General features: G+C 39.5%; 1 protein-coding gene across 2 annotated transcripts; it reads right to left on the bottom strand.

Annotated features, from left to right (window-relative positions):
- Positions 1-31: 31 nt before the first annotated feature.
- Positions 32-12,484, bottom strand: CENPU (centromere protein U). Of its 2 annotated transcripts, XM_057420372.1 has the most exons (12): positions 12,369-12,484; positions 11,842-11,980; positions 10,722-10,872; positions 9,253-9,358; positions 8,317-8,407; positions 7,145-7,217; positions 5,998-6,115; positions 5,527-5,605; positions 4,384-4,431; positions 2,538-2,599; positions 1,151-1,307; positions 32-459 (listed from the first exon to the last, which is right to left on the bottom strand). In XM_057420372.1, exons 2-12 carry the CDS (start codon positions 11,890-11,892, stop codon positions 322-324), a joined length of 1,074 nt encoding a protein of 357 aa, XP_057276355.1. In that variant the 5' UTR covers positions 11,893-11,980; positions 12,369-12,484; the 3' UTR covers positions 32-321. The 2 variants fall into 2 exon arrangements, with proteins under 2 accessions (XP_057276355.1, XP_057276354.1); XM_057420371.1 differs by lacking the exons at positions 11,842-11,980; positions 12,369-12,484 and having other exon boundaries at positions 8,320-8,407; positions 10,722-10,870.
- Positions 12,485-13,532: the final 1,048 nt, after the last annotated feature.

Genomic DNA, 13,532 nt, shown 5'->3' with positions numbered 1-13,532 from the left:
GTATGTCTTCTCATTTAAAAATACATATTGCTTTCAAGATCACATTACTTTAAAAGCCCAAGATTAATACCCAACATTGTTCACAGAGCACATAAGAATTTTACTACTTTAACTGGAATACCTGTTTCATTAATTTCACTGCCATCCTGAGTACGTTCTCACACAGACTATTTAACTATAGAAAGATAAAACCTCTGGTTAAGTCACTGATTTCTTTTAAACACTGAAGCAACATAGAGCAGCAATGATTAAACAAGCTTTAAGCACTGACCATTGTAGTAACTGTTATGTGCAAATGTCAAAAAGTCTATTAAAAAACACTTAATGTTTCTCTGATAACTTCTCTCTTTGTACAGCCAGAGCCTCTTCCAGTTTCACATTAATATTCTGAAAGTGTTTTTCTGCTCCTAGAATTCTCCGTGACTCCACCAGAAGAGCAGGGAGGCTGGAAGTTCCATACTGTTGATAAGGAAATAAAATTAAAAGGCAATCTTTTTAACTCTTGGAAAAATCACTTACAGATCTGTATTTATTTTTCCTCTATCTGAAATGGTGCAAGGTGATTTCTGAAAGTGTAAAACAGCCAACATTAGAGAGGCTTCTGAAACGGGAGGATCTCCCTTACACAGACAGGCATTGAGTGCTGTCAACAGAAAACACCACCAAGTCATAAGCCATGGTGACAGGAGTGCCAAGACTACATGAGAAGTTACTGTCTTTATAATTAAACACCTTACAGAACACACATGTAAATACCAGAGCATTTCCCACCTTTGATCAGTAACAATAAAAGGAATTGATTACTTGTTTCTCACTGTTAATTGTTCTTTGATTTCTATAAAAAATGTTAAAACCTGAGGACAGCTGCTATGCTTCTGTGTCCTTTGAATTCCTGGACACAGACAACAAGCTAGCAGAATCCTCTGAAATACTTTAGTTTCTAACATGGGGCCAAAAAAAATGAATGAGATACCACAGTACAGTTGCAGCAGTGATCCTCAAGTTGCTCCCACAAAGACAATTAACAAAATACTGCTATTTAATGTAAGTAAGTTAAACATTAATAGAAATGCCCATCAGTCTAGGAAAAAAAAAGGGCAGGAGGGCTGATCCAGAACGGTTCAGGAACACACACAAAATATGTACTTACAACCACTTTTTCTGTTGGATTTTCTTCTCTATAATCCAAACAGTCTTGCTGTAGCTCCTTTAAATGAGTAAGTAATTCAGTTGCTTGCCTCAAGGCAGATTGCCTTTCCTGTACCTCAGCATATTCTGTTTGTAGGCGTATCAGTTGTGGCTCCACTCTGAAAAAGATCAAGGCTTTGATTATTACATCTGCATATTTATTTCATGAGTAACTTATGAACATATTTCCTCTGAAGATTCCAGGGAAAGGTGGGTCAAAATACAAAACATAGGTTAGTGTAACATAGTGTTTAACTAGACCAACCAGCTTAGTCTTTAAATGACAGCATGAGTCCAAATCCACACAAGACACAAACCTTTTTCCCAAATCTCATTTCTGAGTCTGACAATATAGCCACTCTCTCTAAAGCACTTGAGTTTTTTTCAAGTGAAGTACCTGATGTTCCACACACACCTGCTTGCAGGCTGAGGTGTTTTGTTGGGTGCTTATGCTGAAGCATACTCAGGAGCCCCAAGTACATGCACCTTTGCCTAAGTAAAAGGGAAGGCGCAATCCATTAAAACTGCACTCCACAAGCAACAGCAGCAGTCATTTAACAGTGTTGCAGCAAAAAACCTTTTTTCAGGTGATCAAAGGATTAAAAGGCAACAAATAAAAAGATGCGAAGACAGTGTCAGCCTGTGAGGGGGTTTAAACCCTGAGGGATGCCTTTAATGTGTTCCTCGAGTGAAGTTTATCCATAGTACTCCAAAGAAAACACAGACAGGCTCTCATGGCCATAGAGAAAGGGGCTTTAATCTGCCTTTGTGGATCCAAGGCAGTGGTTCCCCACAGAGTTGACTTACAGTGCGTGTGCTCCAGATAGCTTTGGTATAAACCTTGCCACAACTAACAAACGGGTTATGTGGCAGTCCAGTGGTTCTTCCAAAGAACTTAACTTTTGTGTTGCACATCTGGATGATACTTAAGATTAATGCCGAGTTAGAGAAGGAATTGTGTGGCCACATGAGATGGAAGTAAACCATGTACCCAGAGGCATCCCTGCCAAATTGCAAAGGTGAAACACATTCTCCCAGCTCAAAACCAAAAAAGAGCCCTCGGTATTACCTTTGTAAATTTATGATTCAAATTGTAATGTTTGTGTTTTTCTTATGATTATACGGTCTGAAATACCATCCCAGTAACCAGTTACCAAAGGGAACTTGTAGGAATGACTGTCCTGAGTTGTATCAGGTTATCCTGAGCTTTTGCAAAAACAAAGCAATCCAAGAGTAGAGTTTCATCAAAATAATATGAAAGAACAAAAAACCCATTACTTTCGCTTCTGGGTTACAAAATAGCAGACTTCTTAAGTTCTTCAGGCTACTCCTGGGCCTCAGAAACATACCCAAATTGCTCTTGTCCAAGTTGAAAGAGTTGCTGCCTTTTCTTTCTCATGTCTGTTAATACCTGAAGCAAACAGTGAGAAAAATCTTTGAAATGGTGTTGTAACTTCAAAGGCAAATAACTTCAATTTTGTTGACTTTTTTCCTTTGAAGTTTTATGCTTCTGATTCTTGGTGCTGAATATTCCCAGATACCAAACCTTATAAACTGCCATACTATACATTTCTATTTTAAACACTTCCAAGCTCTTTAAAACGTCAAACTCTCGTCTGCATCCAAAATTTCTCTTAAGGAACACTGGATCTACAAGCATACAAAAGGAGTTTCTGACATTTTGAACCCAAAGATGACCAATTCTACCAAGGTTTTGTTTGTTTCTGTCTTAAAAATGCAGACTAATAAGAATGTATGGCTGCCATAACCAAGGAACTAAGTATAGTTAAGCTTTCATTAATACAACATCCAACTTAAACCAAAACAAATCATAAATGTAAATTTAGCAACTAAAAATCTGATTTTAAAGAGATGTACAAGAGGCAAAATAAGATTAACTCTGAGTGGCTGTGAATGCCAGATGTATATTAAGGTTTTCATTTTATATGCCCAGTAGTTTACCATATCACCTCCAACTAGCTAGACTTTAGCACATTAATTGCTACCGCCCAGAATAAGGTTTTTGTTGACTTTACTTGTTAAAAACTATTTTGTCATTGAAAAGTTGGCACAAGATGTTAATCTGGGCAGAAAACCTCCAACAGACAGTGCTCAACCTGCTATGGTAAGGCAGTCACCTCTCTCCTGATGAAACCACTGCAACCTTTCTCTGCTCTGACACTAGTTCCTCCTCATGTTGTTGTTCCCCCGTCACATGTTCAGTCAGTTCCTACTCGCTCTGAATGAACAGAGGAACTGCCTTCCTCTGAACATCTATATTTCTTGGAGGTTAGCTCTCAATATTTAATTGGCTCTCCAGAGGCTTCACCATCATTAATTTCATTAATTATTCATGAAAAGGAACAACTCACAATCATAGACACCTCTTTTTACACCACTATAGCAGTATACGTATGGAGTTTCCAATCCATTGTATTTACTCAGATCTTTTCCAAAAAGCCTCTGGTGGGTCTGTTGTGGTTTAAGCCCAGCAGGAACTAAGTACCACACCTGAGCCAATTGCTCACTCCACCCTCTGCCCCAGTGGGATGGGGAGGAAAATTGGAAAAAAGGTAAAACCCATGGGTTGAGCAAGGACATTTTAATAATTTGTTATTAATAATAAATATAATAGGAAATAGAGAGAGGAAGGAATAGCCCCCCCCCAAAAAAAAACAAAACAAAACAACACAACAAACAAGTGATGTACAACACAACTGCTCACTACCCACCAACGGATACCCAGCCCAACCCAAGCAGTGATCTGGGCCTTCCGGGTAACTGCCTCCAGTTTATACACTGGGGATGACGTGGTACGGGACGTGCCCCTTTGGCTAGTTTGGGTCAGGTGTCCTGTCTCTGCTTCCTCCTGGCTTTCCCTCCTCCCCGGCAGAGCATGAGACTGAGAAGTCCTTGATCAGAGCAAGTGCTACTGAGCAACAACTAAAACACTGGTGCATTATCAGCGCTGTTCTCAGACTAAAGCCAAAACACAGCACTGCACCAGCTACTAGGAAGAAAATCAACTCTGTCCCAGGTGAAACCAGGATAGGTTCCATATCCTCTATTTGTGCAATTGATTCTGCAGTACAGTACACTGCTTTGGCAAATTATTTTATTCCTTCTGGTCAACTTCTCAAAATTTCAGTGCTCATCCCTGTATGCTGTACAATCTAGTGATGGATATGCATTTACCTTGGCATTTTTTTTCTTCATATTCTCGAATTTCTGGACTTCCACTATCTACAGAGGAAAAGAAGAATTACAGACTGACTATGGATCTTTATTTCATCTTTATCCTCATAAAAACAGAGTTGCAAGAACTACTTTGAAATGACATAAATAGGTGATTAAAAATCCCCAGCGCTGTTTCAAATGAAGATTACAAATGTCAGTTGTGTATCAGTTCTTTCCCCTCCTCATGCCAGAGGAAGACTCATGCACAAAATAAATCATCTTGCACCAGTCAGTGCAAGTAATACTCCTTGTACCAATTAGTGGAGTACTACCTAGCTTAATTTTTATATAACTTTATATATAAATGTGTAAATCTAGCAGTTTTAGAACCTGCTCATTTTAATGAATCACTTGGTAGTTTTAGTACTTATCCATTATACTTCTCATAACTCCTACAAAGTTCTGAGTTTATTTATTCATGTTTATTAGTGAGAAGAAATGTTAGTCCTCCAAGCTAATCATCTTTTTTACAGTTAGGTTCAAAGTGTTAATTAAAAAAGGGCAATTTTTCCTGTCAGAGACCTTAGCCAGGCCTCTAGACAAGAGTCACTGAGACACAATACAACCATTAAATCACCAACCTTTAAAAACTAATCTGTGAGCCCAGTGTTTGGCAGAACTGATCAGTCAAATTATGCAGCTCTCCAGTTTTACTAGATAAAGCTTTATAGATGTCAAACAGGATTATTAGATGCTTCCCTATTCTCAAAAACTGACAACTTTGCAATGTACTTACAGGCCATGCTGGATGGGGCTTTGAGCAACCTGGTGTAGTGGAAGGTGTCCCTGCCCATAGCAAGGGGGTTGGAACTGGATGATCTTTAAGGTCCCTTCCAACCCAAACCATTCTACTGAATCAGTGAGAGCAATGCTGTGCCTAAAGGCAATTCTCATGAAAGCCAGCACAGAGGCAGCAAATCACAACCTGCACACCAACAAACTGTATTCAAAGCATTCATCCTGACAAGAGATTAGAACATTTAAAGTATCATAAAATAAATATGTAAAGGACAATATAAAACCATAAGCATTTTGACTCCAGTGTAATATATATCTCTATAATCGCTACCACACAATTGATTTTATTTACGATGCACTTACAAGATCAGTGATTTCGTCCTTGAAGGCAGCGCAGAAGCTATTGATAGCTTTTCTGCAAATGTCTGATTCTGTGCTTTGTCTGGAGAAGTCAGAGAGACAAAACACAAACCATTTGGTTTAGTAAAGGAGAAATCTCATCCTTGGAGTAATGAATAAAACCCAGAGTTAAGCAGCTAGTAGCACAGGTTACTGGAGATCTTCCATGTACTAGCAATAGCTTAATTTTCTACACTGAAAAACATCAGCTGAAATGTGTTGTTCTTATGTTTGGAAAAATACCGAATCCCTAGAGACCACCTCAAGATCACATACAAAAAATATTTGTATCACAGAAACCTAATAATCATTAAAATACCATCAGCATGTAACCATTCAAGAGTGCATCCCCTGAAGGACAGCCTATTAGCAAAACACAGATAATTTGTTTTTAACACTTTTGAGTATTCAGCCATAGGAAAGCAGAATATTTACCTGTAATTTGCTGTTATCTTCTCAAATTCAGTCAGAACAACATCCAATTCTGTAATATCTCTAGGAGATCTCTTCACCTCTTTGGGACACCAAACCTGTACAGAACATGGACTATCCACTGAAACCACAGAATAAAGACAAGTATTGCACAATTTAGGAACACATTATAATATAATGGAAAAGTGATTGTGCTCACTATTAAAATAGCCATCTAAAAGTTAGGAATATTTTAATAAAAGAGGAACATATCTTTCTTTGGCTGAACAATTATGATACAGTTATTTGTGAATACTTCAGATTTGGATGATCAATCATAAAGAACTTTCTATTCATCATTCCAAGCAAGTCCAGGAGCACGTTATTAAACCAACTGATAAACTACACAGGGTAGATAGATACAACTGTTTGTGCTGTAAAAACTATTAGCCTGAGTTTGATAAACCTGCATTACTCAAAAGAATCATGAGTTGTTATATTTGTATACATTTTGTATTAATACCATGTATGCTTCAAAAAACCCCTATATATAATTGTTTTTTTTAACCTTTGCAGTAGTGTTATTAACTAATTCCACAAAAAGTTAAACTGTGTTTCTTCACACACTCCCAAATGTAAATCTAGTACTTGAATGTGACGGGATACTGTTCAAAGGAAGCAAGATGACACCCGAGAAAGTCTCTCTCTGCTGAAAAATGCCACTCTTGATGTTCCCTACCTCAAAGGTCTTTATACCAACAGCTGTGCCGACACACAAAGTCAGGGGCACTCCAGGTTCTGCCCCACAGCTGGTGCTCCAGGCTTACAGACTAAGGGATGTACTGACGTGTCTTACAGTTCCACATCCATGGGCCAGACTTCACTCCAAAGGGAGCCAAGCTGAGTATGACTGATGATGCACACCTATGATTTACCCCTAAGAGAGTAAGTCCAGGCAATTGCAGAGATGCAAACCATGGGAATCTGTGTGGCACACCAGACCCTCAATTTAACCATTGCTAATGAGTGTCTGTTCCAAACCTGAAACTAAACTCTCCCATTTCTAGAAGCAGTATGTTGCTACATGCCAGAAACTAAAACCATTGTGTTATGGAAAAGCATTCATCTTGAATAAGAAAAAGCTATACAGGTGTTTTGAAGTCTACTTTACCAGAAGGATCTGATGTGTTCTCCTCTGAAGGCTGCTTCTCTTTTGCCTGGAATTGAGTAGTATTCTGAGATTTCTGTGATAGAAAAAGTAGATTAATTTCCAGAAAACCCATTGGTTTATTCACTTAAAATTCTGAGAGACGGCAGTTAGGCAGAACACAGGAAAACATTTCCTGACTGAAAGCTCAGTAACATTTACCTAGGCCTATTTCACCACAATCTCAGCACAGTGACCACCATGCTGAAGGACAGCAGCTGCCTGATCCCACTGGCCAGCTGATATGTCAGCCACTGCCTGTGCTGTAGGACTAGAAACATCTTAAGGAGCATTGGGACCCTCGGTTCAGCACAGCCATCACCCAGGATTAACAGTTCTCTGATCAATAGCACCTGCTCATTTTCCTTTTCACCCACATTCTGTCCAAATCCTTTCTCTACTCTGACTATTTTGGGACACCAACAGCATTTCTACAGAGTCCTGCATAGGTGTACTTTACTGATGAAAGACTAACACCTTGTACTGAACTTTAGAACACACTTTTCAACAATTCCAAGAAATTTCAATACATAAAGAACTTTTAAGCAAACTACTGCATAACTTTTTTTGTCATAGGCCTACTTTCTCAAGCCTGCAGACAGTTAATTTCCTCTGTGTGCCTGAAAACTAAGTGGGCTAAAAACATTTTACACAAACTGTGGTCTGAGTGTGGAAAAACAAAAAAAGGAGTGGATTTTGTTTTATTCTACTATATATTAAAAATCAATTTTGTCACTATTCAATTCTCTCATAGATATGTTTTACTTCAATGCTGAACAAATACAAAGGATTTATATTCCATTTGTACACCATTCCTTAAGAACATCTATTCCAGATAGAAAAAAGTTATTTAAAATAACATATTCCTAAATGAGCAACAGAACAGGCTACTGGATCCAGGAACAACAGGTTGTTATATTCCCTGTTGACATGATCACTGTAGCTTTAAGCATTTCACCTGGTCATCTCACAGAAATACCTTGAGGAATAAATTATTTCAGATATCATTAAGTACTAAGGCAGTACTAAGAAATGAATGAAAGGTCTTCCTCTTCCTCCAGCCCTCCAATGCAAGCATGGCATGAAGCAAGCTAAAATTAAATTGACTGATAATACTCATGCAACTTTTTCTGTACCACATTGTCTGTAAGGGATTTATCCTCAGAATCAGCTGCGCTGCATTTCCGAACATCACCATCAGATGTTTTTGAGCAAGGTGTTTCTTTACTAGGAAAAGAAAAACATCCACATGTAAACCCACTATACACTGAGAAAGAACAATCTTCAACCACTTACACAACAAAGCCTTGTGTTCTGGGGAATATTTTGTAGCACTATGTCATTTAGTTTGTGCTCCCCAGAGTAGAGTTGCAACAAGAAGTTGCAAATGGCATATACAGGGAGCAGAATCTTAATCCCTCAATAGCAACCCTCGCGACAACTTAGAAACCCATTGCTAACTGAGCACTAACTAAGCCATGTTGTATTAAACAGGAACTTCAAAACAGAGGCAGAATTACTAGTGAAGATACTTTAGCAGGAATGGAGAAGGGTTCCTTGGCGGGGAACAGAGCTGGTAATAAAGAAAAATACACATCCTCCCGCCATACAAACGCTGTTACTGTCTTGCTATTTTATTCAAATCAGAACTATTTCAGATTTAAACCAAATTTGATTTAACAAGTGAGAAATGCACTAAAATTTGCATTAAAATATTTAAAAATAATTTTCTTTGTTGCATAGAATTTAACTGGTTTCTATTTATTTTTATTTTTTTCTATCTTTTAACTTAGACACCAACATTTAGAGAACTGATCAATGCCTCACACAGGTATTTGAAAATCTTTTCATACTAAAAAAAACAAATACAGAAAGTACTTAAATCAATGTACTGCTTACAGAAGGCAGACTAATTTATTCTCACTTTTCTACATTTCCCAACATTACTTACTGTGTTGCTTCTCATCTAGGAAATTTTAAGTTAAAGTACCTGACAAACATAACATTTTTCCCATTTAATCTCAAAATTGAAAGATTAAACTAAATGCTGGTAATGATTTTTTTCATCGGACCTTCTTTCTGTATTTTTCCTTTGTGGTTCTGAAACCTGGCCAAGTGACTCGCTTTGTGAAAGTTCCTCTCCATAAGCATCCAGAGCAGTACTGTGCAAAGGGTGATCTATAAAGAACAGAAAATGAGCTGTGTGAAAACCGTTCCCATCTGTCCAGGCAAAGAGTACAGACATGCTAGTGCTGCCTGCCATTAAACATTTAGTTAGAGTATTTATGGTTTGATTGTAATACAAAGAAACTCTCGTTAAAAGCATTCTTTGAGGATTAGAAAGATATATATATTGTGAAAAGCTTCACAATTTCTATACTCACCCACCTGCTATTTCCTTACAACCCGAAACCAAAGGTGCAGGAAAGCTCAGTAGGTATGCATGGCACATAGCAAGCAAAGTATTTTGCACGGTTTACTTAAAGTCTCTCTTTGTTATGGCACATATCAGTCTTTTACACACTTAAACAACTACTTGCTAAATTTTACCTTTTGTTTTTAATACGGATCTTTTTAGCTGCGTTACTGATGTTGTAAGGCAGCAGTTACAGCTGCTACAGAACATTGGTAAGTGTAGAAATCTTGAAGGTAGATACCAAAATACATCAGAACTTCTTTAAGTTCTAACGTTGTTTAAGTTCAAACACTTTAAGTTTTTATTATGTCTTCCATAGTACAATTTCTTTTTTCAAGCACATTGCCACAGAAATTTAGTGTTACCTTACACTGAGCAACCTGTTCTACTGGAAAAGTATCCCTGCCCATGGCAGAGGGGTTGGAACTAGATGACCTTTAAGGTCTCTTCCAAACCAAACCATTCTATGATTCTATTATTAGCATTAGTTGACATTCTATTCATAGTTCTAATACACGACATAGTAGAGAGAAAAAGAAGAGCATTTAATTTTCCAGCCCTTTTCTCATGACAACACTTTTGCTATACTGGTTTTTGTAGCTAATTTTCAGCGCTGTTTCTAATAGCTGCATGTATATTATCCGGAATTTCCTTGAAGAAACAATCGTTACAGCTGCGAAAGCTCTCAGCATTTTCTCTGTAGCTTCTAATTACAGAGTTTTTTCAAATTTTTTTATTATTGGCCTTGTAACATAAAAGCTATCTATATTTAATAACTGAGGACTTCACACAGGGATAAATAATTTAAGATACTGATCTTTCATTTTTAAATGTAAATTCTTATACAGTTGCAATGTTACATTGCGGAAATTCTAACGTTCAGATTATTAAACTTGAAGAGAATATTTTTCCATAGACTTTACTTGCACATATTACAACATTATTCTTGTTACTTCCTAAATGATAGAAAAGAACACCACTCTCAAAAAAACCCTCTGTCTCTCCTGCCCATAATTTGCTCCGCCGAAGAAATAATACATTTACCTAGGTAAGCATTAAAATATTTTGCCCATCTGGTTGGTTCATGAAAACTGTACATTAAATGACATTCAAGTTAATACTGACCAAATGAATCATCAAGCTCCTCAAGCTGATTTCCTTGCGATACCTTCTGTATCATCGAGACATCTGGTTCCTCAAGTGAAGGTAATTTCCGAGGATGGGAGTTGGGTTTGCGTTCCTGGATGGGTAGGAAATTAATAGCTAGTTCATCCAGGTTTTTGAGTGTAAAACAGATTAAATATGACAATAAATTTCAAGAATGCTTGACTAGAAATACATTTAACCAGGACCATATTGACTACTGAGCCATGATACAAAGTATTTGAAGTATGTATTTCTTCCTCAGACTATAGGGTTTCTTTTCCTCTAGGAAAAGTGATGATATAAAATTGATGTATTCTACTATTTGATACTATACTGTAGTGTGCCCTTTATTTTATAAAGCTAAGTGTATAAGCTTAGAACTCTTATAACAGTCTAACACCTAGTTTCTATGATCTGCAGCCTTTTTTCTTTTCAGGCATTAAAATATTCTTTTTTTCATCTCTGTATTACATAAATTCCCAATTTAATTATTCTCACTTTAAAAACCTGAAAAGCAGTGGCGTAACTTCCTATAGAAAGTGGCATTTATAAATCAGGGATTGCACAGGCAGTTCTGTAAAGCAGAAAGTAGAGACGGGCACTAGTTTATGAAATAGTTGTAGATGTGTCGTTAGCATCCAAAGTGTGTGAGTGAATTTCATCACTAACGGGTGTGTGCAAGGATGGGAAGTTATAAACAGAAAACACTGACTTTCTGAGCTTTTAGTTTTACCAGCACTTAGCAGTGCCTCACAAGTTTAGTTATGGTACCAAATACCGACCTATCAACTACTTCCTGTATAAGCTGTTCTCTTTAATTTTACAAGACCGTTTTCAAACTTTTGGCCGTTTAAAAGTCAGTGGCCTGTTCTGCCTGATGATGTATTAGTCATAAAGGAAAAAAATGAAAAAAAGGCAAAAAAGGAAATCCCTCTCACCTCAAACCTGCATGAGCAAGGACTGCAGTGCAGAGCTCCCAGCACCCACGCAGAGCCCTGTATCAATACCCGTGCATCCACCTCAAGAGACGATGGCTGTAAGAGCACAGTAAAACTAAACCACTTACTGTCTCAATTCTGCTCAAGCTAGGAAAACTTACCTTTAACATTTTGCTGGAATGACTGCTCTTCATTTTCTTTCTTGAGGACATTTCACTATTGGGTATATGCTGCTAAATATACAGCTGAGGATAGAGCTACTGAAAAACTGTCCCCGATACGAATCTGCTGTCTCAATACCTGAGAGAGAACGGGATATCGCTGTTAACTCGGTGCATTACGCATAACTCACTTCACAAGTAGAGCTCCCTTCCTTAGGCCAGCCCGACACCCGGCACAGCACGTCTAAATGAGCAACAAGACGTGTTTAACGAACACATTAGCGTATAACGCTGCTCATACTTTCGCTTCTGCTTCCCTAGGGCCGATCCGCTCAGGCAGAGCACACCAGGCCCCGTCCCCGACCGCCAGCAGCCCAGAGCCCGCCCGGCCGGGCCCGCCGCCTCAGCAGCAGGAAACAGCAGTCGGTGGCCACAGCGGGAGCCCGGCCCCGCGCAACCGCCACCGCCCGGCGGGAGGCTCCTGCCGACATGGGCGCCCCTCCGCCCGACCCCCTCAGGGCACCCACCCGCCGCTGGCACCGCCGCCTTCCCGCCGCGGTTCGAACCGGGCACGCCTCTGGCGGGAAGGGGCGGCGCCATGAGCGGGGGCAGCACCGGAAGGTGAATGGGGAAGCGGCGGCGGCGGCGGCGCCGTGGCGGAGGTGGCAGGGACGTTGTGCCCCGAGGCGAGGGGAAAGCTGCAGTGGGGCCTCGGTGCGGGTTGGCGGCAGGTGAAAGCGTCGGGGTGAGGCGGTGGGGGTCCCTCGGCAGCCGGGGCAGAGGTGCCAGAAGCAGCTTGTTCCTGCGTGTAACACGTTTGCCTGCACTCTGGTCACGGCTCAGTCCAAACCGTGCCCTGACAGGTGCTGTAGCGTCGTGTTTCCCCATTCCAGATACCAAGGTTTTATTTTTAACTCATCTAGCAGCACAGGTGGAGTCAGTGTTCACATGAATTCACCTAACCCACCCAAACCCTGTTTTCTTCTGTGCATAGGTGGCATTACAGAGCCAGGCCAATGCACTAGCCATCTCCAACTTCATACCTGCCTATTTAAACAAAGTCAAAACCTTGCAGCAGTTAAGAAACTAGTCGAGAATAAAACTTGATCCAGCTCCCACCCCTCACTTAGCCATGTCCCTGAGGAGAGGTGGGGGGACACATCGCTATCTTGCCAAGTGACAAAAATTGGGTTTATATTTCCTTCAGTAGGGAAGAAATAAAGGAACACATGAAATTACTCAAAAGGAGAAAGTTTACCATGGCTAGGAAGAGAAGTGTGCTTATTATTTCACAGTAACATCTGTGTTCACAGTGTGCTCTACACCTTGCTTTGGCGGTGATGCTTCACATACCTTGGTCTGATAAATCTGCCCATGAAGTCTTTCATAGCATACCCTTGATTGAAGCCAGACACACAATAGAAGGGGGAAGGGGAAGAATGATGACAACACAGGAAGGACAACCACTACCTCCCAGCCTAAGAGTTTCAGAAAACTCCACATTTCACTCAGAAGTTTTGATAATAAGAATGCTACTTAACCATCAGAAACCATACTGAAGACAAAGGACTTCTAGTGCTTAGGAATCCTGATGGAGCAAGTTACATACAACAGAGTCCCTTGCTTACAGACACTGGCCAAAAGCCTACACAAATATCAGACCAAAGCAGAAAGTTACTTTCCAGAAGTAA

This window comes from Pezoporus wallicus, unplaced genomic scaffold (genome assembly GCF_028554395.1).
Source record: "Pezoporus wallicus isolate ANWC-B61680 ecotype Strahan unplaced genomic scaffold, APGP_CSIRO_Pwel_v1 contig_5552, whole genome shotgun sequence".
NCBI lineage: Eukaryota > Metazoa > Chordata > Aves > Psittaciformes > Psittacidae > Pezoporus > Pezoporus wallicus.
The sequence above is the reverse complement of the archived record's forward strand: the minus strand, read 5'-3'. Positions and strand labels throughout refer to the sequence as shown.